Below are 24,851 nucleotides of genomic sequence, written 5' to 3'. Positions count from 1 at the left end.
TGTACAGTTTGAGGAGGAAAGGAATGCCAGGAAATGTAACGGAGAGAAGTCTAGTGTTCAGGAAGAGAAACACTTTAAAGACAAGCCTGATTCTAAACGAATAGTGCAGCAGCGACCTCAGGGCAAGATTCCACCCAGCTAAGCTTCTAACTTGTGAATAGAGTTAAAGGAAAGCAAACAATTTCAACCCCGGGACTCTGGAGGAAGAGGCAGGCAGATTTCTGAGTTGAAGGCCAGCTTGTTCTAGAGAGCAAGTTCTAGGAGAGCCAAGCTTACACACCTGATGGAAACCACAGAAAACAGAAGCTGGTAAAACTTTGAATGGGTGGCGGCAGGAGCTAGGGTGGGTGTTGGGGTGGGGTAAGCATTACAAACCTACCACCTGAACTTGGCGGTTTCAGCTTTGTAGTTCTGGCTTTAGCATGAAAGACACAAGAAAGGGGTTATGGAATCTCCCTCTGCAACTAAGGAAAGCTGTTGAGACCAGGTCTATGTCAGGGGTGTCCCAGCATGGACTCCTAGAGAGGCCATCACCTGAAGCTATGAAGATGAAGCCTGGATTGCCTTGGAGACTCCAAGATGTTGGAGATGCCAGAGTCATGGGATGTTGCCAAGGAAAGCTACTAAGAGCCCAAGAGAAAGAAGTGTGTTGCAGTCGACAATGAAGAAAGGAGTTGGAGATCTGAAGAGTGCATTGACATCAAACCTGGGGATGCAGAGTTCGGAGTTTGCCCAGCTGGTTTTTGGTCTTGCTTTGGTCCTGTATTTCCTCGCTGTGTTCCCTTTCCTCCATTTTGGAATGGTGATGTATATTCTGCGCCACTGTATGTTGGAAGTATGTGACCTGTTTTTTAATTTTGATTTTATAGGTGTTATGGTTAAGAGATTCCATGACTATCAGAGACTTTAAACTTTAGACTTCTTAGCACTGTTGAGACTATAGTAGACTACAGGAACTTTTGAAATTGAACTGAATGCATTTTTGCATTACGATATGGCTACAAGCCTATAAGGGCCAGGGAGTGGAATGTAGTAGTTTGAATAGCACTGGTCCTCATAGGCTCATATATGTGAACACTTGGATGTTAGAGAGTAGTGCTCCTTGACAGGGATTAGGAGGTGTGGCCTTGTTAGAGGATGTGTGTCACTTGGGGTGGACTTTGAGGTTTCAAATGCTCAAGCCAGATCCAGCGTCCCTTCTTGTCTTTGGATCCATATGTAGAACTCTGGCTACCGTGTCTGGCTATGTACTGACATACTGTCTGCCATGAAGATAATGGACTAAACCTCTGAAATTGTAAGCAAATCTTAATTAAATGCTTTCTTTTATAATTGTTTCCATGTCTGTGGTGTCTCCTCACAGCAATAGAACACTGACTAATGCATAAATCATATCTTGAGCCCCAAGACAAACCTTAACTAATTAAAAACAAAGAACTCACTGACCCTGGTGGTGGTGGGGGCTAGTCCTGACCCATGTCTGCTGTGAGATGTCAAGGGCATAGGTGAGGTGCTCCTCCCCCACACACATTGCCCTGCCACATCCACTCCAGTAAAGTCTGCGTGGCAAGCCCAAAAGCTTGGATGCAGTCCTGAGGCAAAAAGTTTCATGGAAACTTTTCTTCTTGGAGCCTTGCAATAGTCAGTGTTATAGCTAATTCTACTCATTCGGATGTAATGCCTCCAGTGTTGATAGACATTAAAAGAAATCTCACATTGCAGTTTACTGGGTAAGAGCTAGAAATCTCAGGGCAAGTTCTACAAAGTAAACTTAAAATTACAGCAGAGTCACTCCCATATGCAGGAATTTACAATGGCCTAGGAAGAAGGAGGGTTGTGGTTTAAGGAATAACTGGTGCATTGTATTAATCATGAGAGGGTTAGTAGAAAGGAACTTCTCTGGTGCATGTTTTTCAGTAGGCCCAGAGGAATAGCATAATTAGGTATTTACTAAGAGACCCCTGGTGGTAGGTTTAACAATAGACTAGCATTGCATCAGACCTTTCATCTGGCGCCTGTGAATAGCTGACTTTAGATAGGGCTGATCTTATCTCAGTGGTAAACACTGCCTGGTTCCTGCTAGTCTTTATGTATGCATTTCTCTGTTTTGTGTCAGATAACATCAATGTACCTTGGCTGATATGTTGTCACCTAACTTCTTTGTTTTATTCTGTAATATAAGTCTGATGCTCACTTTGAGAAATTACATTCAGATCAACACTCCCTTGTGTTTGCGTCTGTTTGTCATTTATTTTCAGCAACTCCTTGTCCACCTGAGTACTGGGACCCTGGTTCTCCTGTGGGTTAAGAGACCGACTAAATCCATTCTGTGGCATTGCCCCTCACCACCTGTGGTAGACTAAAGATCTGGTCTTGCCCCTTATTAGTGCAGTACTTGGGAGAGTAGGCAGGCCCTATACCTCACCTGTAAAGCACAGTAGAGCTGGCCCTGGTGGTATATGTGTGAGTGATTCAGCCCCAAGGGCATGAGAGCTGGCCCCTCTTCTTGCTGGCTGTGTCATTGGGTGAGCAAGCTGGAGAAATGCTGGGGAGTTCACCCTGGTGGCATGAATCTGGGAGAGCTTGCAGGCTGATCTACTTGGCTACCACCAAGACTCCTATCTAGGGCTTTTGAGTTGGCCCACCTCAATATCTACTCCATCTGTGAACTGCTGTAGCATGTGAAGGTGCTGACCATGCAGATTCAAAGCTGAAGGATCTCCATGACACAGCAACAACAGGGTAATCAAGAAAAGTCCCTGTGAGGACCCAGTACTGATAGTATAGCAGAAGCCAGAGGCCTACAAGACCAATGACACATTGCAATACAGGGGAGGGCATTGTGAGGGCCAATAGTGGACCAAGGAAATGGGAGTTGAGAAATAGTGAGGTGCATTGTCTTAGGGTTTTACTGCTGTGAACAGACACCATGACCAATACAAGTCTCATAAAGGACAACATTTAATTGGGCTGGCTTGCAGGTTTACAGATTCAGTTCATTATCATCAAGGTGGGAGCATGGCAGCATCCAGGCAGACATGGTATAGGAGAAGCTGAGAGTTCTACATCTTCGTCTGAAGGCTGCTAGCAGAATACTGGCTTCCAGGCAGCTAGGATGTGGGTCGGAAAGCCCACACCCACAGTGACACAACTACTCCAACAAGACCACACCTCCAAATAGTGCCACTCCCTGGGCCAAGAATAATCAAGGCATGACATACATGATAGGAAATTCACAAAGAATCATACAAAGTTAGACAGATAAGAATGATATAAACAGGAAAAGGGGAAAATCAAATCAAACCAAACCAAAAAGCCCACTCTGAACTCACACAGCGCATGTTCTGCTAATGTAACCTAACAGTAGAGACCAACTGCAGAGAAATGGAGGAAAGTCTCCACACTGGGAACCAGAAGAGTACAATGCTAAAGAATAAATGGGTCAAAGTGGAAGTCTTAAGGGAGAGTTAAAAAAAATATTGAACTTAATGAAAATACAATGCAAGAGATGAAAATTTGTGAGAAAGAGCTGTAGCCTAAGATCTTACACTAACAAAACAGACTAAAGCAAGAAGAAAAGAAAGGAAATAAAGAAAATAATAAACAATAAAATAAAACAGAAGAAAGTAATTAAATTCTAAATAGAAAAATAGGACAAATCGATGAAAGCAAGATCTGGCTGTTTGGAAAAAGTAATGTAATTGACAAACTTCTAACAAGACTGAAAATAAACAAAAAAGAAAAGGAGGAGGAAAAAGAGGAAGAGGAGGAGGAAGAAGATAGAGCAGTCAGCAGCCCCATGAATGGGGATGTCACCACAGGAGCTCAAACTACACATGATTTGAGACTCCACACACAATTTGACAATTAGGAAAAATCATTTTCAAAGTATTTTGTAAAAAAAATTATGATTATTGAGGCTGGGGTCATTTGGTGAGTAAAGGGCTTGCTATAGAAATGGAAGGACTGGGGTTTGGATCTCCAGCATACATGTAAATGCTAATCAGGCTTGGTGCTCTGCCTATGATAGCAGCACACAGGAGGCAGAGATAGGGAACCCACGAAGCACCGTTGGTCAGCTAGACTTGCAGCACTGGTGAGTTCTGAGTACAGTGAGAAACATTGTCTCAATGAATAAGATGGAGAGGAAATGAAGACAGCTAGTATCAGCCTCTGGCCTCAACCTACATGCTCACACATGTGCACATGCTCCTGTGCCCACACACATGCAAACATATGTCCTACATATGAACATGTTCACACACAAGTATGCATATACATGCAAATCTATTGATGATTGATGTATGGCTTATATACTTCAAATACTTTTAGAATTATTAAGGAAGCCAAATTCACAGCTACCTAGTATTTCCTAAAAAGAAAACTTCAAGATTGGATTATTTCACCAGAGAACTTTACAAGTATTCAAGGAAAAAATTAACCCCTTCTGAAAAGGGGACAAGGAGGGAATAAATCTTAATTTATTTTGTGAATTATTACTGTCTTGATATTAAACATACAGATACCAGCAGACAAACAACAAGAAACTACAGAACAACATTATCAATGAATAAAAAAAACATTTATATTATCAAAAACAATTTAGCAATGTGTGAAAGCAACTATATGTTGTCACCAAGTGAGATCTATTGGTGGGAAGGCTGGTTAGGCAGAAGAAAATCAATTCATGCTAATAGGTTACAAAAGAAAAATCAACAGACTGCGTCAATGGGCGCGGAAACACAGTTTGACAGCTTACACCTACTTATGATGAGAATTTAGAAAACATAGAAGATAGTGGATTTTTTTTTCTATTTGGTAGAGAATTCCAATAAAACCTTCAGATAACAGCGTGGACAGTGGTGAAATACTGAATGCTTTCTGCCTAAGTCAGAAGCAGCTCTAGTAGGTCCACTCAACACCTGCATTCAGTATAGAGCTAGAAGTTATACTCATTTCAAAAAGTTAAGAAAATGAAATAAAAGGTAAGAAGACTGGCTATGGTGAGCCCCATCTATTATCCCAGCCCTGAGAGACAGGCAGGAAGACAGTGAGTTTAAGGTCAACCTATTTTACACAGTGAGACTTTCTTTCCAAACCAAAACAAAACCCAGCTCTACAGACTGGAGACAGCCATGCCCATCACTACACTACCCCCATCAAGACAAGCAGATTGCAAAAGTAGCAATCATGTTGTTCTATTTGTACAAGATGTGACATTCCCAAGGCTTCAACAAAAATTATCATGGAGCAAGAGAGCAGAGTGAGACCACAAAATACGAGACAATCATATGCAAAGTGGCTGTCTGGTAAGTGAGCGAGGAGGTGTTTCCCTGCAGAAGAAACAAAGGTGAAGACTTGAACCCAGAAAGCTGTGGCTTAGGCCCTGGGGGCTGCAGATTAAAGCCACCAGGAGAGTTCACTGCTCACCCCCCAGAGGAGCTGAAAGTAAGACATAGTAAGACCAACTGCTGAGGACCTCTGAGAGAAATCTGCTTCTCACTTACTGCTGGTGGGAATGTGAAATGACATGTCTGCTGCGTTTGTTAAAAACAAGAAAGTACAATTTCTGTATGACAGGACACTTTGGGGGCCTTTCTCCCAAAGAAATGAAAATTTTGTGTTTGCAGAAAACTTGTACATGCATGTGTATGGCAGCTCTGTTCATGATGCATCCAAACATCACAACAGGCTTCTTCAATGGGGTCAATAAACTATGGCTGAGGAGATGACTTAGGAATAAGTCCCAACAGACCACAGATGCACAACAACCTGGATGGATCTTCAGGGAATCGTGCCAAGGTGTGTGGGGAAATGCCAGTCACATCAGTTACACAGTGTCTGGTTCTACTTACAGAGGCCATTGTAATGACAGAATTACAGGAGGGGAGAACTGTTGGGGTTTGGTCTATTGCTGGGCATTGTAACACTAAGTATGGGGCCCTACCCCAGACCCCGTTGCCCCAGAGACCCAAATGATGCTATGTGAATTTGCCCCAAGTTATTTCTGATTGATAAATAAATATGTCAACTGCTAATGGTTGGACAGAAGAGACATAGGCAGGGTTTAGGATTCCAGGGCTTGGAATTCTAAATCCTTGAGGAGAACCACAAGAGAAAGGAGAAGGTGAGGAGAAAGAGAAAGTTGCCATGGGCTAGGAGTCAAACAAACATGGCCCCAGGGCTGGCCAATTGGAATAAAGTGCAGCCCAGATGAAACATAGTAACAACTCAGGGTTATTGATAGGCAATAGATTTTAATAGCCTAGAGGGTAGATATCTGCTCAGATCTAGTGCTGATTAAGGCTTATTGTAAATAGAAAGATTGTATTTTTTTTCAGGGGCCTGAATGATCAAGGTGGGTAGAAACCCCAGATTGGGATTAAAAAAATCCCCACAACAGAGAACAGTCATGATTCTGGCCACAGGTGGCCACAAAGGTGGATGGAGATGGAGACAGGTGAGAAGCAGGTGCAGCTATAAGAGGCTAAGGTGAGAGGGTCTTCCAGAGATGGGAAGAGTGTTGACTGTACAGGGCTAACTGACTAGCTGTAAGATTTAGTGCACTGCAGCTCTGCATGAGGTCATCATTGGAAGGATCTGGATAACAGATACATAGTGGCATGAAGACGCTACTTAGATCATAGCAGAATTAGCAGACATCAGGGCTGGACTTCTCCAGCATAAGCTTTCAAAACCAACGGTCTCAACTCTAGGAAGTGATTATTGATCAGAAGAATGGGACCTGCCTTCTGTCTCTGCCCCCGAGAGGAGATATAGTATCATGACCTCCCTGCAACATCATTAATTGGTAACTAAACCTGTTTCTAGGAACCTTAAGCCCACAGGATTGCTATTCAGTGGAGGTTTTCTGATAAAGAAGAAGAGCACAGTACTGTCCCCCTCCAGTAAAAGCCAAGCTAAACACACCTGTAAATTACCTTGACAGGAAAATCCCCTCCAGGAAAATTGCCTCTTCCTGAGGCTTTAGACAGGACATAAAGCCTGTATAAAATGCAAGCTATCACAATGGCTTCATTCACCATTGTCCATCACAGCTCCTTGAGAATGTGCCCTGTGCTGTGAGAGTTGACTCCCACCTTCTGGGAGTGTCCCATTTACTCTTTAATAAACCTCCTTTATCTTCTACACAATATTCTTGTGAAGTCTTTCAATGAAGATCGCAAGGGCTGGGGAACCCAGGGGAGGTCAGCGTGAGAGGCTGGTGACAGTGACATGTTTTGAAAGTTATTTCTTACTAACTTTATATTTTTGAGTCGACAACGACTTCCAAATAAAAGCTAAATAAAAATAGCCTAGTCCCATTAGTGATGGTAGGATCTTCTATAGAAAACTTAACTGTCTACGTAAGCATCTATAAATACGATATAGGGTAGAGGTGATGAAGGAGTTTGTCTGATAGGAGCAAGTCCCTGGGGTTGATGCACAGTACATAAAAAAAATTTCTCAACTATATTCAAAGAGGAGAGGCAGAGCTGTAGAATATATAATGAATGAGTGGGCCACGGAATTGGTTACTCAAACTGGGACAGTTTTGAGAATGAAAGGGGTTTACTATTAGGTAGCACACCAGGGAAATGGTTCTACAGGGACACAGGGTAACCTTAATAAAGAAGGGAGGTACAGCTCCTGGGCCAGTGGGTCAAAGGAAGGTGGTTGAAAAGGTGTGCCCATCAGAAGGAGGGGAGAAGGGCCAGAGTAGCAATAGGACACAAAGGCCCCATGGGAGGAGGTAGCCTGGCCTCAGGAAGGAAGGCTGACTGTTGAGATTTGCTTGGATGCTGTGTGATCTCCCAGGACTCCTGGGCTGTTAGTGGTAGACAAGCCTCCTGGGATTTGGCCACAGCCCACACTCCCTTCCTCTTGCAATTGTGAGCCACATGTTTGTCCCCAGTCTACCTTTAGTATCCTGCTGTCTCTGCAACACTTGAGCAGTTTCACAGGTCATCCAGCCTTATCAGTCCCCAGTGGTGAGTTCTGACTTTGTGAATGGGAGAAGGGGCCGAGGACCCTGAGTCTTAGACACAGACAGAATAGCCTTAGACACAAGCACACTGCATTTTCTCCACCTGGGAGTAGCCATGATGGCCTTGGGGTGTTTCTGGTGTTTCTCCAATACTCTGTTAACAGTAGGAAATCCTTTCTTCCCTCTTTTCTGTTTCCTTTCCTTTCCTCTCTCCTGCTACCTATTTCTCCCCATCTTTCTTTTCCTTTCTCCTCTTCTACTCATCCCCCCTTCCTGCTTCCATTGTCTTTCCTTCTTTCCTCCTCTTCTCTTTCTTTTCACTCCTTTCTCTTCTAGTTAGGGTTTGTATTGTTGTGATGAAACACCATGACCAAGCAAGTTGGGAAGGAAAGGATTGAATTGGCTTACCGTCCCACATCACTGTTCCTCACTGAAGGAAGTCGGGGCAGGAAATTACACAGGGCAGTGAACCTGGAGGCAGGAGCTGATGCAGCAGAGGCCATGGAGGAATGCTGCTTACTGGCTTTCTTATCATGGCTTGCTCAGCTTGCTTTCATATAGAATCCAGGACCACCAGCCCAGGGATGGCACCACCCACATTGGGTTGGGTCTTCTGCCATCAATCACTAATTAAGACAATTCCTGACAGCTGAATTTCATGGAGGCATTTTGACAATTGAGGTTCCCTCCTTTCAAATGCTTACCTCAAACTGACATAAAGCTAACCAGCACGGCCCCCTTCTGTCCGTCCCCTCCACTCAACCTTCTTCATTTTCTTTCTGTCTTAGGGCACAAGGCAATACTTGCCACTTCTTTACAAAACCCTGGTCTCCTTCCTTGTGGAATCTTGCATTCTCTGGCTGCCCTTGTGCTTCTCAGCCTGTTCCTCTTCAGTCTTATCTGCCTGTCCCTCTGCCCCATCCTCTCACCAATCTCAGAGACCCCAGCCGGATGCTTCCATGGCCCAAGCTGTGAAAAGACAACGTTTGCTCAAGGAAATGTTGCTCTGCACTGTGAGTCATCAGGTGGAGGAAAACAGAAACCTACTTCCCCGCCAGACGTTTTCCTATCTGCACCCGGCTCATTAGAGTGATCCCATCTTTTTCCTTTAGAGCCACGACTTAGAGGGAAAATGTTGACAGAGTTGCCTGATGATTTTCAGCCATTTAATGAGTGTGTTCTTTCCTGGAGATGAACTTTCCATTTTTGGCTTGACGTCTTCAGCCTGAACTTGCTACCCAAACACAGGCTGGGATCCACAGACTGATTTTTCTCTTCTTTACTAAGAGGGTGTGTTATGTAAGGACAAGAACATCACCACTAAATCACCATCCTCTTCTCAGATTGTAGGACAAGGTTTGAGAACCATGGGTGTTCCCACTGGGGAACAGTTACAAGTGTCAGTCTCCATAGTGTGTAGACCAGGACAGTACAGTACAAACAGCCCTGGCTTTCAACTCAGATATACTAAATTTAAAATGCTGACTATGGCTTGGTGTGTTATGTGTACAGGCTACAAGACAGACGACAGAGAAGTGCTTAGCTCCAATGTCAGACAGATACATATCCAAGCCTTCAGTTTTGTCCCTTAACACCTGCACCCTCAACCTCCGACTCAGACGTCCTCGTCTGGGAGGTGGGAGTGACCTTGCTCTCCTTAGAACAGTTGTGAAGAGGAAAGCAAGCATGGTTGTGTTTCTCACGTCTACATCGCGATGGCCCAGATCATCATAGCACAGCCATCCTAATGGAGGAGAGATTTATTTTGGCTCATGTTTCAGAGACTCAATCCATGATTGCTCAGCTCTCTGCACTTGGGAAGAGCGTTATGGAGGGGAAGCAAGCGATGCAGGAGGCTGTCAATCACTTCTGGACAGACAGGAACAAAGCAAGGGCAACTCGAGACTGTGGTAAGATACAGTCAAAAGGACAAGCCTTCCAGGACTCACTTCTCCAAAGCCCGATGTCCTTATCATTGCCCCCCTCCATCCCAATGAGATTGATGACATCATCAAGGAATTAGTCCATCGACTAGGCCAGAGCCTTAAGGAGGTCTAGGAACCTCTTGTTTCTGTAATGCAATCATAAGCACACCTGCATGTGTGCTCTCCCAGGCTCCTGGGTGTTTTCAACCCATTCAAGGGGACAGACAAGACTAACCATCTCCACAGTCAAACTTATCTAACACTTCATCTGCATTCCAAATAGTTTACGAACATTAATTTACCTGATCTTCATGGTCACCCTGTGCAGTTAAGTTTTATTACCATCTGTGTATGCAGATGAGGGTTGGAAGCAGGAAGCTAAGCAATTTGTTTAAGGCCACTGGGCTGGTCATTGGTAGGGTTAGGACTAAAACGCAGATACTTTTGTTAAAGTGTGTACTTTTAATCAGTGCAATAGAACGCTGAAGGCTGTGTTGGTCTAGGACCATACAATAGCTGGAATTTGTAATGTTACTGTGTGTCACCACACACACACAAATCTCCATGGCTTCTGCAGCAGAAAAGAATTTTGTTGATTAGATATCCAGCTCCGTATAGGATTATTTGAAATGCTATCACATGAGAATTCTGTTTCAGTTTTCTCTACTAGAAGAGGTTTATGATGAGGCAAATTAGGTCCTATTATTTCTCTAAGAAATATTAGTTTGGCGTAATGGGTATGAATGGATACTTATTTATTTTGGTGGCTGCCCAACAGATGAACTCTCTTCTGTGTACTGGCATATTATTCTACATTTTTCATTTTAGGTTGATAATAGCATCTTTTATTTTCTGGGTCTTTAGCCCAGGCTGAATCTTTATAGCCCAGGCTGGACCTTTATAGCCCAGGCTGGGCCTTCCTTTATAGTAAAGAATGTCCCTGCACTTGTAATCCTCTGTCTCCACCTCCCAGAAGACTGAGATTAGAGGTGTAGTTGTACATGCTGTATTGTAGATCAAACCAAGGCTTCTTACATACCAAGTAGTACCACTCAGCTACATTCCTGGGATCTAAATCATAGTCTTTACTGCTGGTCACCCAGGCTTGACCACCAACAACAAAGAAGCAATTAGAAATTGAACTGGTGACAATGGAGGTGGCAGTCAGATTCGGGGGTGGTAGGACAGCAACAGTTATGATGGCTGTAACATTCAGTGTCTAGGGGTGTTGGTCAACGTTGTGGCATCCTAGGTTTGACAATGTTTGAAATAGAATCCTTTTGGGCTCAGTTCTGTGGTGTGATTTCAGGTTTCATTTTGCCCACAGAACCCTGAATCTGATTGTCTGGCCCTTCAACTCAGTCTAGGAGTTGACAATGAAAGTAATTTTCTGTTTAAAGCAGAATTTTGTCCCATTGCTTATGATATCATCTGATGCCATAGAGGACACTAGTATCTATCAAATCCACAAACGTTTGCATTTTAAGAAAAGCATTGAGAAAGTATTTGCATGATCAAAAGAACAGTTGGCTAGTGCTTGTGGCAGAAGCATTAGTATTTACAGTAATCTGTTCTGTCATGTGTTGCACATTTATTGCAGGTCAATCTGAGCCAGGCACGAGGCCAGCACAGTATGGAGACTAGACTACGGTTGAGGATACAATATTGAGCACAAATAGACACTTCTTGTCTTCATAGGCACACAGTGTCAGGAAGTCCTGGCTTTAGTGGTCACCTGGCTGCATCTGTCTGGCCAGTAGATCACAACCTGGGTTCTAGCCTGGAAAGGCATTTTGGAAACCTGGAAGAGAAGAGGGGCTGGGCTGCGCGAGATAAGGAAGGAACCAAGACAAAGGTCTCTGCTCAAGGTTCAATTTTTACTATTCCGGCACTCCGTTATGAAGGAAGGGGGAGGGGCCCAATTCCTGCCAAATAATATCGGGGTCCAGTAGCAGGGTGACCACGTGATGGCTCCAAACAGCAAAGCGGCAGGTTCCAGCAGTGGGCGTGGCAGAACGATTGAGCAGGAAGCTCCACCCCGGAGCAAGCAGGTTTCAGGCTGGGGGAGGGGAGACTACATGTCTGCAGTTCAGACTTTGTTCATGAGCTGTTTCCTCCAGAGAAGTTCAGAGTTACAATGTTGATAGTTATTTTGATGTTACTTAATTAACTTTTCTTAACTGTACAAAGGTCATGATGTAACTTAGCAAAAATAAACAGATAGAAAGTTCAGAGACTTTTTTTTTAAACAATAAAATCAAGCAGCATTTAGTGAAAAAGACCACAAATTCTGTCCAGAAGTCCATTAGAGCAGTTTGTCAGGTCAAGAAGGTGACGGAGTGAGAAGACAAGCCAGTTCAAGAAAATGTCCCAGAAAGGATGCAATGTCGGGGAGAAGCCCACATTCTTGGCCCTAAGTCTTAGAATGAGAACTTGCCATGACATCTTCATCTTGGTTACTTTTCTGTGGTTGTGATAAAAATACTGTCCAAGAAAATAAAATTATGGAAGGAAGAGTTTATTCTAGTTTATGGTTTTGAAAGGATAAGAGTTCATCATGAGTAGGCAGTGTAGTCGTCAGTGTCAGGCATGGTGGCAGAAGCAGGAAGCAGAGAGATCATATCTTCAACAGCAAGTGGAAAGCAGAGGGCGAATTGGAAATAAGTCAAGCCTGTGAACTCTCACATCTGTCTCCAGAAGTATTCTTATTACAGAAGGGCTAGACACCCTAAACATCCCCAAACAGCGCCACCAAGTGGAGACCAAGTGTTCAAACACCTGAGCCTATGGGGACATTTCTCACTGAAACCACCACAGTCTTCATAAAAGGGACGCTGACTAACGATGGGAACATAAGTGAAATGCTTGTTTATATGGACCTGCAGTGGGTGTTGAGAGGGAGCACAGTGCTTTCCCAATGTGTGAGTGAACTGTAATGGTTAGTAAACAACAACAACAAAAATCCCCAAGACTGTTTGGAAAGACTTTCAGCCTCATTTCATGGATAACTTAGGGTATCATTTGCTCTCTCTAGTTTTCTACAATAGGAGTAGAAGGTCTGGTGATAAAACATTTTCTTTGTGTTGCCTCCTTTGCTTTTCCCCTGGGTTAAAGTGAAGGTTCATCTTATCTATAAACCTGTTCTTTTCAGTGGAACCAGTCACCATATTAGCAAAAGAGACGGGAACATTTAGACCACAGTCCTTTTTGTTTGAATTCCAAAGTGATAAGGCAAGAAAACAAAGGATTTGGTGGAGATGCTGACATGATTATCATGATAATGGATATGGTGTTAGATACTATGGGACTTTGGGCAGACAAAAAACTCTAGTAAAACCATAGCAGAAGGTACATTGTAGACTTATGGAACACAGTTAGAAGGGTCATGATGGTGGGACAGCGCACACAACTTTGAATCCATTCTAAGAAATGTATAATGATTGATCACTGAAGAATTTTGGGATCAATTCATAACATCATCTTCCACATAAATTAACAAGTTGTATCTGAAGCTATGGTGTTTAAAAAACAGTAGCCACCAGTTACTTATGGTAATTAAACATTCAAATGTGGTAGCCTACATCCAAATCGTCTATAAGAGTAAAATATGCATTTGATTGTGAAGACTTGGTACAAAACATGTTAAAATATTTTAAGAATTTTGATTCTGGTCATTAGTGGAAATGTAGATGTTTGACAAATTCGACACCGTAAAAATGTAAAATGAATTTTCACTACAATTACCTATGAGGCTCATATCTTGTTGCTGCATTGTTCTGGCTGGCTCCGAGAAGGAAAAACTTGAAGATCAGGGAATGATAGGTGGCTACCTCAACTCTTGGACAAGTGATGCTCCATGTCAGAATCACCACAGTGTTTGATTCTGGGAACGAACAAGAGAGATCAGGTGAAGCCTTTTTAGTTGGATCTGACCAGTGTTAGGTCTAAGTGCTAAGGTTTCATGGCAAATGTTTTCACTACTGAGATGTGCCAGGGTGCTGGTGGGTCTTGATGAATGTGCTTTATAGCACAGGCACACATATTCTCTGGTTTGAACATGGTTCTTCCTGTCAATTCTCATAGAAAGACTTAGCTCCCTACAAGAATAAATAAGTTGGGGCAGTGGGACTAGTAGCCTTATGACGAACACAGCTTTGAGAGAGTTCTAGATCTTGCAAGAACTAGATTAATATTTGAGATCATGGGTTGTTGTGAAGCCGGTGACCTCTTCTGTGTCACTCACATGCACTCCTAACCGTGATGGCATCCTTCATGCAGTGACAGGCATGGGTACCTCAGCATATGAGGCTACCCAGTTTTGATCTCCACTGTTCCTAGAACTGTGAGCCAAAACAAACATATTTTCTTTATAACCTACTTACTCATCAGTGACAGGAGAAGCTAATCGAATGAGATTAAGGGTAGTCTCCAGGTGGAGGGTGGGGTGTGTCCTAACATGTTATCGAACAAGAGAAAAACTATTGGGAGAGGCTTTGTCACGTTAGAAACTGTCACCCCCATGAAAAGCTTCTATACACCTTTGCCCTCAACATTTTAGCTGCTGAGTCAGCCTGGAAGATCTCTCTTGGGAATCACAAGAGTAGATGTTCCTGATGAGAAAGGCAACCTAGCTTAGAGGTTCGCGGACTGCTTTCCTTGTGTATGTGTGTGTGTGTGTGTGTGTGTGTGTGTGTGTGTGTGCGGGGGTGGGGGTGGGGGTGGGGGGGCGCATAGAGGCGGCGGCGAGGAAATTGGTCAGCTCCTCCCTGTGGGGAGACTTGGGAGGCTGTAAGAGTCTTGAATCCAGAGGTAAATGGACAAACCAGACCTCTTAAATCCTACCACCCTGCTTAGAAACGGATCAGGGGGGTAAACCTCACTAAGTTGCGGTTGCAGCTCCCCGCCTTCTCCGGTAGGGGCGCTGGGCACCAGCGGATAGCTTATTCTCTTCCAGCACTGGCTCCAGCGCCCACCTGGACCCGTAGCTTTGCAACTTTTCCCCACAGCAACGCGCTGCCCCGCGTCTGGAAAAAAAAAAATCCACGAATGCCAAGTCCATTTCATTCTGGGTGGGAATTGCCCTTGTCTTCTTTGTCCAGCCTAGCCATCTTCTCCGCTCCCAATTTTCATTTTAGCTTTGGTGGGAAAGCAAGTTCAAAAGGCGAGGGCTCCTGGGAATCCCTGGCTTTCATCCTTCAGGCCCAGAACCCCGCTCCTTCGCATCGCAGCACACCTGATCTTTCCCAGGGTGTTCTCAGAGTTCCTACTCTTCTTTCGCATCATCCTCTCCCCGCCTCTCTTCCATTTCCCCTCTTTGTTTGCTCACACCTCCAACCACAATTCTTCTTCCATTGCCAGCTTTCACCTTCTACAAAGAATCTCTTCTAATTCCTAGGGGGAAGGAACAACTTGGAGGCTATGTTCCTCGCTTAGCCTTGGCACTCCCCCTCCCCCACCCGATCCTTTTCCGGTGTTTCCTGGAGGCCACCTGTCCTAAAGGTTGTTGTAAGCCGCTTCTCCAGCCGGTCGTCAAGCTTAGCACCCCTCTCTCCACCTCACCAAAGTCTGTCATCCTGAGATCTGGAAGAGTCCCAGTCGCATCAGGCGCGCATACCCTCCTGCCACGGGGGACAGGGGACCTGATAAATGCTTGCTGCTTTAGGCAGGGGACCTTCCAAATAGTGGCGGACACTTTGAAACAACTGGCCCTGCTCAAAACCGCGTCTCGGGGTCAGAAGGGCAAGACCTAGCAGTCCCTGGCAGGAAAACAGGACCTGGATCTACTACTGTCCTCCCACATCTAGTGTAGGGTCCCCAGAATATCAGCCTTTGCCCGGCGGCTTTCAGGCTCGCTTTCCAGACCTCCGGGCGGCTTAATCTGATGACGCCCACAGGTGCTGGAGGACCGTGCCTCATGAAGAGGGGTGCTACCCTTGTTCTCCACATTGCCTCTGACCACTCACAGGCTTCTGGATGTGCAAACAGCCTATGCGTGATTCTCGAGCACCCACGGCCGGAGCGCACCTCGCACTCCACCCCGCCCCGCCCAGCCGCTCTCACTCGCACAAGCCCGTGTAAACGCGCACGCAGGGAGCCGCGCGCCCCCGCACACCCAGCAACATCCCCCCCCCAGCTCAACCAGGTACGCCCCCCCCCCCAGGCGCCCTTCCTCCAGCCCTGGAACACCCTGGTCTCCCTCTCTCCCTCTCTCGCCTGCGCGCACGCACGCGCACGCACGCACTCCCCGCGCCCCCGCACCGGGAGGGGGCGCAGGCCTCCGGGGGCGGGGAGCCCAGAGCAGAGTCGTGGGTCCATCCCGCGCTTGGCTTCAGAGCGGTAGCTCCCGGCTGGCCCTGGTCTCCAGATCGAGAACAGTTGGCAGTGGAGATAATTTACTCCTCCTTCTCCTCCTGGAGACCCTATACTTCCCGCACGCCGTCTCCCGCTCCCAAGAACAGACCGAAGAGTGAATCCCCAAAAGCAGCCAGGAGCGGCTTCCCAACTCCGCGCCCGAAGCTGGCTGGTGGTTGGATTTCCGAAAGACTCCGGATTAGGGTCTGCTGTGAGCCCCCTCCTCCAAGATCCAGCTAGCGTTGCCCATTTTAAAAGAGGATTTCCTTATTCCCTCTGAACACTCCTTTTCACAAATTTTTTAAAAGAGGTCGGTGGAAAAGATTGGGGGGGGGAGCATTTTAACAACAGCATCAAACCGGCCAGAGCATCGAGAGATCATTTAATAAATTGCCTTTGGGTTTTGGAATCACCCTCTGGACCTGGGAGCAAGCGATCCAGAGGGGGAAGAGTGTAAGGGACAGGCGAACCACCTCCTTCCCGGCCGCCCCCTCCTCATTCCCCTGACACACTCGCTAGCTTGCTTGCCGGCGCGCGCATCCCTCCAGCACCCCCCCACCCCCTCCGCCGGACCCGCACCTCGGCGGGCGCCACACACTCGGCAGCCCGAGCCGCGGTAGCCGCAGCGGGATGGAGGCGGCAGGCACTGAGCGCCCCGCAGGCTGGCCCGGGGCACCCCTCGCCCGGACTGGGCTGCTACTCTTGTCAACATGGGTCCTGGCCGGCGCCGAGATCACTTGGGGCGCGACAGGAGGTCCGGGGCGCCTGGTGTCCCCGGCTTCAAGACCACCAGCGTTGCCTCCTCTCTTGCCACGGGCAGCGGAGAACCGGTGGCCTGAGGAGCTGGCATCTGCACGGAGAGCCGCTGCACCGAGACGCCGGTCCAGGCTAGAGCCACTATCCCAGGCGAGCCGCGGGGAGATACGGACTGAAGCTGCGGGAATGTCGCCTGAAGGCGCGAGGTGGGTCCCCGGCATTCCATCTCCTAGCCAGGCGGGCAGCGCGAGGAGGACTCGCCGGGCGCAGCCCCCAAGCCCCCTGGAGCGCGGGGACGCTTGGGCTACTGCTCTCGCAGATGGTGCCAAAGGAAGCCGTCCTCACACCAAGGGTTCCCGAGAGGAGGTGAGGGCGACACGGACTGGAGGAGCGTCCGCTGAGGAGCTCCGGCTGCCCAGCACGTCTTTTGCACTGACCGGGGACTCGGCTCATAACCAAGCCATGGTGCACTGGTCGGGACACAACAGCAGTGTGAGTACCCATCTGGCACAGATCGCTAGTCTCCTGACAGCCGAGGGTAACGGTAATGGGAGGCGGGGGGCTGAGGAGAGGGGCGAGGGACAGATAGTTTCTCAGGGTCCAGAAGGAGAATCAGAATGCCCGGACTTTTAGAGAGGGGTTTGTCCTGCCCACTTCACGCCCCCAACAGGTTAGCCGAGTTTTGTTATAAGATGGCGTGTGCATCTGTTTACTGAAGACCCCAGTACTGAGGCTGTCTGGAGGGCTAAGAGGAAAGTGTGTCTTAAAGCTGTCTGGGTGAGGAATCAGTGGTCACTCCCGCATTCAGGTCGGAGAGTGACTTTTTCATTTCTGGGGAAAGGATGCTTGAATTCGTGAGTGTAAACATGGGCTGATGTGGAGAAATCTCTAGACCAATTCCCGAGACTGGAGGAGCTCCCTTTTTGCTCTGGGGTCACGTGAAGGGAACCAGGGAGCTAGGGAGACTGAGGCCACAGGGACAGCAGAACACTTGTTCATTTTGGGGTCGCTGCTCGGCACATGACGTTCTAACCTGGCTGCATCATCCAAGCTGGAAGGCTTTCCTAGTGGGGGCAGGCAGGGAAAAAAGTTTAAGGCGTGAAGCGAATTTCCACACCGTTTTTCCTACTGCTTATCCTCGTGCTCCTGCTCGCTCTACACGCACGAGTAGGGGAGCAGAAAACTCACTTTCGCCTCTGTGTCCTGCTTCACAAATGGCTCAGGGACTCTGGGATCAAAGTTGAGACCCTGCCCTTTTCTGAGCACATCTCTTTCCCCTTTTCCCTTGCCATCTGGGCCCACAAGACTTTGATGCATCAAGAGGTGGCACCTTCCTTACGCCAGCTCCAGAGCTTCAGGGCTCAGGAACGGGGTGTCCAGATGAATAGGGTCTAATTTGGGCAGCCGCTGGCAGGCTGGCAGAGCCTGGTTAACCAGTTCATTTCTCTTCAATACTCCCAGCAAGAACTGGCTCCTCCAAACCCCTTTCCTCCTATGATCGCTGTGCTATTTCACCTGGCCTTGCCAATCGTCTTTTTTTTTTCTTTCTTTCTGGTGTGACTTTCCAGTTCAGTTGAGAACCAGACTTAGGACTGAGCAGGGGTTCCATTAAGAGGACTAGGGATTCACAAGCAGCGTTGAGAGCTCATTTATTGGAAAGTGCTGCCTCTTTTGTATGTCCCCTCAGGACAGGGCTTTGAAAAGACTTCCTGGGGAAATGTTTGCCTTATTTTGCCAGAGCGTGGGGGTCACAGGGCTGAGCATTGAATAACAGGGAAGGCCAGGGGGCCCGCAGAGCTCATCACACAAGCAGTAACCAAGTACAGATGTACCGGTTGTCAGTGATACACAGTGGGGGTGGGGCTGAGTACCAGATGCTGGGTTCTAAGGAGAAGAGTGGAAACACACAGGGCAGCTTGGTGACTAATGGCTTCATCTGCCTATCTCCATCAAGATAGCTCCACCACCCCCAAGGCTTGGATTGGATAGCTTTGAGTAAAGATGCACTTTTGCAGGGATGGGCTACTGAAGACTTACTTTCAAGTCCACAGGAGATGTTTGTGTGTGGAGGGGGGGGGATGAGGGAGGGAAGGAGGAATGGGAGGCAAGAAGATATAGAGTTAGAGGGGGGAGGGACAAGGAGAGGGAGAAGCAGAGCTTGTGAATTCAGACTTCACTTAAGTTTGATAATTAGGAGTAGTGGGGAATGTTCTTGGTTTTCTCTTCCTTGAGGAGGGGATAGCCGTACATGTGCGAGGCTTTATTACCAAATTCACTCAGCCGGAAGTGTTCCATCCCTGCTTTAATTTTAAGAGTCACTTAAAAATCTTGACAAAGGCCCCTGGAGATGGGGACTTTAGAGAGAAAGCACTTCTCGCAAACAGGTAACTGCATGGCCTTCTCTGTCCAGCTTTAGGGGGTGTTGAGCAGCAAAGGATGCGAGGGATGGTTTGGCTTGTGCCCACTGGAAAATGCTTCTTCAATCACTACAGGGACAAATGTCCTGGGTAGCAGACCAGTTGAGCATGGAGATTGGAGCCATCTATGAACCAGCTAGTTCATAGCCTGGGATGCTCCATAATGAGGAAGAGCTCTTTGGGAGAGTTACTGTGAGCAGCTTCAGCAGTGTTTTTCCCTCCTTTGCCAACAGCAAGAAGAGAAGGTGAGAAGATGAGGAGGTCTTTTTACATACTGTTTCTATGTGGAGGAAGATGTCATAGGGCCTTAGCAGGGTCTTCTGACCTGGAAAGACAATTCCACCTTTTTTTTTTTTTTTAAATGGCTTCTGAAGCTGAAACATTAAGCAGGCTTTCTGACCAGTATTAGCAGTTTGATAATGGATTTCTTTGGTGGTGGTGGGTGTTAGTTGACTGAACGCTGAGCTCTACTCTGATAGAGTTTACAATCAGAAAAATTTAAGCCGGGCATCCTCAGCCCCACCCTCCTGGCTCAGTGTGTACTTCAGGAGCACAGGGCCAAGAAGAGATCTTTGTATATAAGGACAGGGCTGCTGTGTTCTTGCTGGAGCTGGCCAAGAGCACAGCCAAACAGTCCCCAGGAGTGGGTTCATAGCCGACTCAAATACCTAGGACCTTTGGCAATGTTCTGATTGCTGGGACAAATGCTTACTTTGGTAATAATAACTAGAGTGGGTTTGCTTGGGGGGAGATGAACTAGGTGCTAGCAGAGAAGGCAGAGAGGAGGAGAGGAAGTTGTGGGGCCTGACTCTGATCACACTGACTTGGCTAGGGTAAGGTGGGTAGCCCTGGCCTCAGAGCCTCTGCCCTGGAGAAGATTTGCTCCTGTTCTTGCTGTCTTATTAGTCTCCAGCTGACTAATAGGTTAGAAAGTGTTTCACAAACACCCCGTGGAACCCAGTCCCCATGGCTTTCAGAGAAACAGGAAAACCCATTATTCTCTCCATTTCCTTCAGGTGGGGGAAGAGGCTTCCTTGCTTGCTCAGTGAGTTGGCAAATGGCCCTGCAGAGTGTGAAGATGCGAAGGCACAGCCAGCTCACTCCTACCTCTTCTCTCTTGGATTAACCCCTATTCTGTATTCTCCCTTAGGTCAGGTACCATTTCTCCTTAGCGGCTCACACATGGGGCCTCTGCAGCCTGCTGCCTCTGTAGTGTGTCTGCTTGGGATGACTTGGCAGGGAGTTTTCAATTAATGTGCCCAACCTGAAGCCTTAGTGAAGAGAGGCGAGGCGATGCTGGGTCACTGCAGGTTCCTGCCAGACCAGGAGCTGCTTAGAAGACGTATGATGGGGCTGGGAAGTTTCTACCCTTAGGAAATGCAGCTAGCCTTTTATCTAAAATATTTACTCCTAATGTGCAAAAATAGTGACAGATTTGATCAGATTCATTGTCTTTCACTCACTAGAGCATCTTACTGTGGCTGGCAAACAGATTTTTCCAAGCAGCTTTTGGCTGGATTGCCTAGGCTTCACTGTCCCAGGGTCACAATATCTTAATGCATTTTGCCTTCTCTGAGGTTTAATAAAGAAGCCTGCCACAGAAACTGTTCTTCAGGGGTTTGCCAAAAAAAATCTGTTTTTAATTAATATTACAAGGAAAGGCGTCTCAGTTGAGACATGGCTGGGAAACACACTGGGACACAACAGCACTAATTGCTCCTGGTCACTGTCCGCCAGGAGTGGGGATGAGGGAGGAGGGGTGAGCCAAGGCTGTTTGTCTGCTCCAAGAGTCCTCTGATGGCTAGGTTATTTATTGGCTCTGATCTGCTTTTCAGATCCTGTGGTGGTTTCCAAGGTGAGCAGGAAAGCAAATGCCTTCATCGGGAGGCCCTATTTAATGATGGCTGAAATACAGTATTTGGAGCTTGCATTTTGATTGGCAAAGGAATGAAAGTTGAGTGGTGCCTTCTCCAATTGTGTTGAGTTTAAGAGTTGGGGGTTGGTGGATGCAGTGGTAACAAACCTCAGGAAGCATTTTTATTTTATTTAACTGGGAGCAGAGATCCATGGACCAGCGTCATCTGACAAGCCACAGAGCCAACACCCACAGACCCAAGGCCCATCCTTGGAGGCTGGTAGTTCATTTAGGGCTAGGTGCAGATGGGCAAGTTATCTGAGGCCTGTGGCTGGATCTACCCACCCACCGAAGACTTCATGCTTTTGACCTACAGTGAGAAAATGCGAAGCACAATTCATTAGCAGATTTGGGAGACATGAGAACCTTTAGAAGAAACGGTTGAAGATGCAGAATGAGTTGGGCTAGCTCTGAGGAATGAAGGGAGTTTAGCTAACCAAGATTTTGTGTGTGTGTGTGTGTGTGTGTGTGTGTGTGTGTGTGTGTGTGTGACTGTGTCTGTGTTGCTGGCAGAGGGGACTAGATGGAACCTCCTATTCTTGGTAGGCACTGCAGCAAGGATGTTCTGCCTCACTTAGGTACCTAGTGATGGTTGGGTCAGTGGGTTAGTGAATGACACTTCCCACTTTCATGGAGCATAATCTACAAATGAATTTGAAATCATTGTCACAGATATGATTTGACAGACATTGTAAGCAGGAATGGCTTGGCTTTGCATGTCTCTATTCTAGTGTGAGGACCTCCTGTGTCATGGCATTAAAGAAAGGCCTCTCACGTGTGTGTCTTGAATGCCCTGGGTCTACCTCTGCAACTCATGACTTGACTGTCCCATGGTCAACTCCTCTGCAGGGATTGCCCCTGTCCCAGGCTTCTGGTTGGCTCCGCTCCAAGACCTCCTCCACCTGAGACATGGCCCCTGTTACAGCTCACCCATTCGTGGCTCAGTCCAAGACACAAACACAGGCCTCTATTCAGACTTCTCAGGAAACATTTACTTCCCTTCTCCCAATGACTTACAGAATATACACTGGACCATACATTTGATCATCTGTTAGTATAATCTTATATTTTTCAGTAGTTGGAGGGTGAGGGATGAAATATTAAGCTAAATAAATGCTCTGTATCAATTATAGGTTCTGTTCCTATGTTTGCCGCCTGACTCAGTAGCATTTTGCTCTGGTGAGTTGGATGGTGTCTGAACTGCGAAGGAAGGGGAAATCATTTTTACCCTTAGATGGCAAATAGGTTGACACCATCTCTTAATAACACAGTGTAAGTGTTCAGTTTGTTATATCACATGGGAATTCCTTTGGATGTGTGCTCATGTTCATGTGTGATTCTCTGTGTGTGTGCACACACATATAGGTGCCTGTACATGTGTGTACAGGTAGGAAGGCTAGGTGGCAATGTTGAGTGTCTTCCTCAATCACTCTCCATCCTAGTTTTAAGAGATGCTCTTTTACTGAGCCAAGAATCTCATTGATTGGTTAGACTGGCCAGCCAGCTATCTCCTGTTATCTTTCTGTCTCTGCCTCCCCAGTGCTGGGGTTATTAGCAGGCGTTTCCATGCCTAGATTTTTTTTTGTGCATGTTAGGTATTGAACTCAGGTTTTGTGTGATGCCATTTCACACAAATGGGTAGGACCATTTGTGTGCTGGTAGGACCCAGTAGGACCCGTGAGCTATCTAGGGACAGCTTCTTGGCTCTGATAACGGTGTCATTTACGGGTTCCCTCTTGCGCAGTGGTGCTGAAATCCAATCAGAAAATGGTTGGTTACTCCTTTGACACTTGTGCCACTACTGTACCAGTGGGCACGTCTTGCCAGCTTGGTCCTTGTATCAGCTCTATGAGTTTGTAGCGAGTCAAACCAATGATTACTTTTCTCTTTTAACAATGTGTACTGCAGCATGAAGCTAGTCAGTAGGGGTGAGGCCTCCAGGCTAGTATCAGATTAATGTCTCCATGTTCATAAGCATATTTTGTCTTTAGCAGTAGGGGCTTACCATCAAGTTCTGCAGGGAAATCGACAGCACCACCAGCAGCCCGTAATGTTTAGGGGAGAGAGATTGCGGACTGGTACCTTCAAAGGTGGTGCTGTATGGTAAACATTTTACTGATGAAGATATATTCCTCACCGCTTATGTCTACGTTTTAGGACAAGATTCAGTGCGATCCTTACTCCATTTGACAGAGGATAGAAATAAGGAGTCAGTGGTCCTGACTTCTCATGCGCTTCAGAGATGAGATATCTACGCGCACAGGCTGTTCAGCCATCCGCTGAGCATTTGCGGTCCGTGTGTGCCGTTGTTCTGGCGATTGGGGCTCGCTGGAGATGTGATGGAGAGGCAAAAAACAGAGACTCGACAGCATCTGCCTCAAGGTCCCTTTTGTGTGCTTTGGATGTGAGCCTGCTCTTCTGTAAAGTTAAATATCACAGGACAACAAGACAGATGCTATGGGGGTGATGTGTGGTTAATTGCCAAGCAATTGTTTGGGGCTATGAGCTTTTAGGAAAGAGCAGCACCGAGGGAGATACTATAGGAATCTTATATACTTAACGCATGTCATGGTTAGAGGTGACTTTGGGAACTGGCTTCATCAAATTACTCAATAGGGAATGAAGGACAAGGCTTCATGTCCTATAGCTGGACTCCAACTGTTCTTTTCTCCCAGAACAAACTCTCCTGTTCCTTCTTGATATTCTATTTATTCCTGCAGGTTAACAAAGCATTTTCCTTCCAGAAGTGTTCATGCGATTATACTTGGGTAAGTTTAGTACTACTTATTCAATAGGTAGAGTACACTGAGACCTCGAATGGCTGTGTGCAAGACTGGAATAGATTCCTCAATCTTGTATGGCTTTTCACATCACAGTAACTAGAAGCCCACAGAAACAATTCAAGGGAGGAAAAACCCATTAGGCTTCAGGGTACAGAGGATATATTCAATCATGGCAGAGAAGGCCATGGTGACAGGAGTGGCTGTGTCAGGCAAGGTGGCATGGGCAGCTAAGTTCTTATCAGCAAGAGCATGACGTGTCTGGACACATCATCAGAGTCAAAGAAGGAAGCACAGAAGCTTGCCGTAGGTTAAGACCCTCAGAGATCCACCCCTAGCGAACCTCCTCTGAAAGCCATTTTCCCATCATAAAGTTCCCATGACCTCCCATAAGAGCGTCTGTCATGGCCAAGTGCCATTGCATGTAGAGCAAATGTTTAAGCACACAGCCTGCATAGACACTTCACATCCACACTGTAACATTTCCACAGTTACTCTGTCCACCCACTGCAGTGGTTAGAGACAATAAATAATGAGCCCCTTAATGTTGGGTGAGCTGTAGCTTATCAACAATTGCTGATGGGAACCATGGTAAATCACCTGGCTATTTGAATTAGTGAGTCAATCAAATATAGTTGCTTGTTTGTTGTGATTGTTTGAGTTTAATTATTGATAGAAATGCTGTTCTTTATAGAACACTAATAAACGTGCCGTAGTAAA

General features: G+C 46.6%; 1 protein-coding gene across 1 annotated transcript in view; it reads left to right on the top strand.

Annotated features, from left to right (window-relative positions):
* Positions 1–16,209: 16,209 nt before the first annotated feature.
* Sorcs3 (sortilin related VPS10 domain containing receptor 3) overlaps positions 16,210–24,851 on the top strand; it is a 596,124-nt gene continuing 587,482 nt past the window's right edge. The window contains exon 1 of the mRNA XM_021151815.3: positions 16,210–17,511. Within this exon, the coding sequence (XP_021007474.1) occupies positions 16,894–17,511 (618 nt within the window). The 5' untranslated portion in view covers positions 16,210–16,893. The remainder of the gene's footprint in view (positions 17,512–24,851) is intronic.

The sequence above is a fragment of the Mus caroli genome, unplaced genomic scaffold (genome assembly GCF_978045245.1).
Source record: "Mus caroli unplaced genomic scaffold, Mus_caroli_1 scaffold_20, whole genome shotgun sequence".
Classification (NCBI taxonomy): Eukaryota; Metazoa; Chordata; class Mammalia; order Rodentia; family Muridae; genus Mus; species Mus caroli.
Note: the sequence above shows the minus strand (reverse complement) of the source record. Positions and strands in the feature narration are given on the sequence as shown.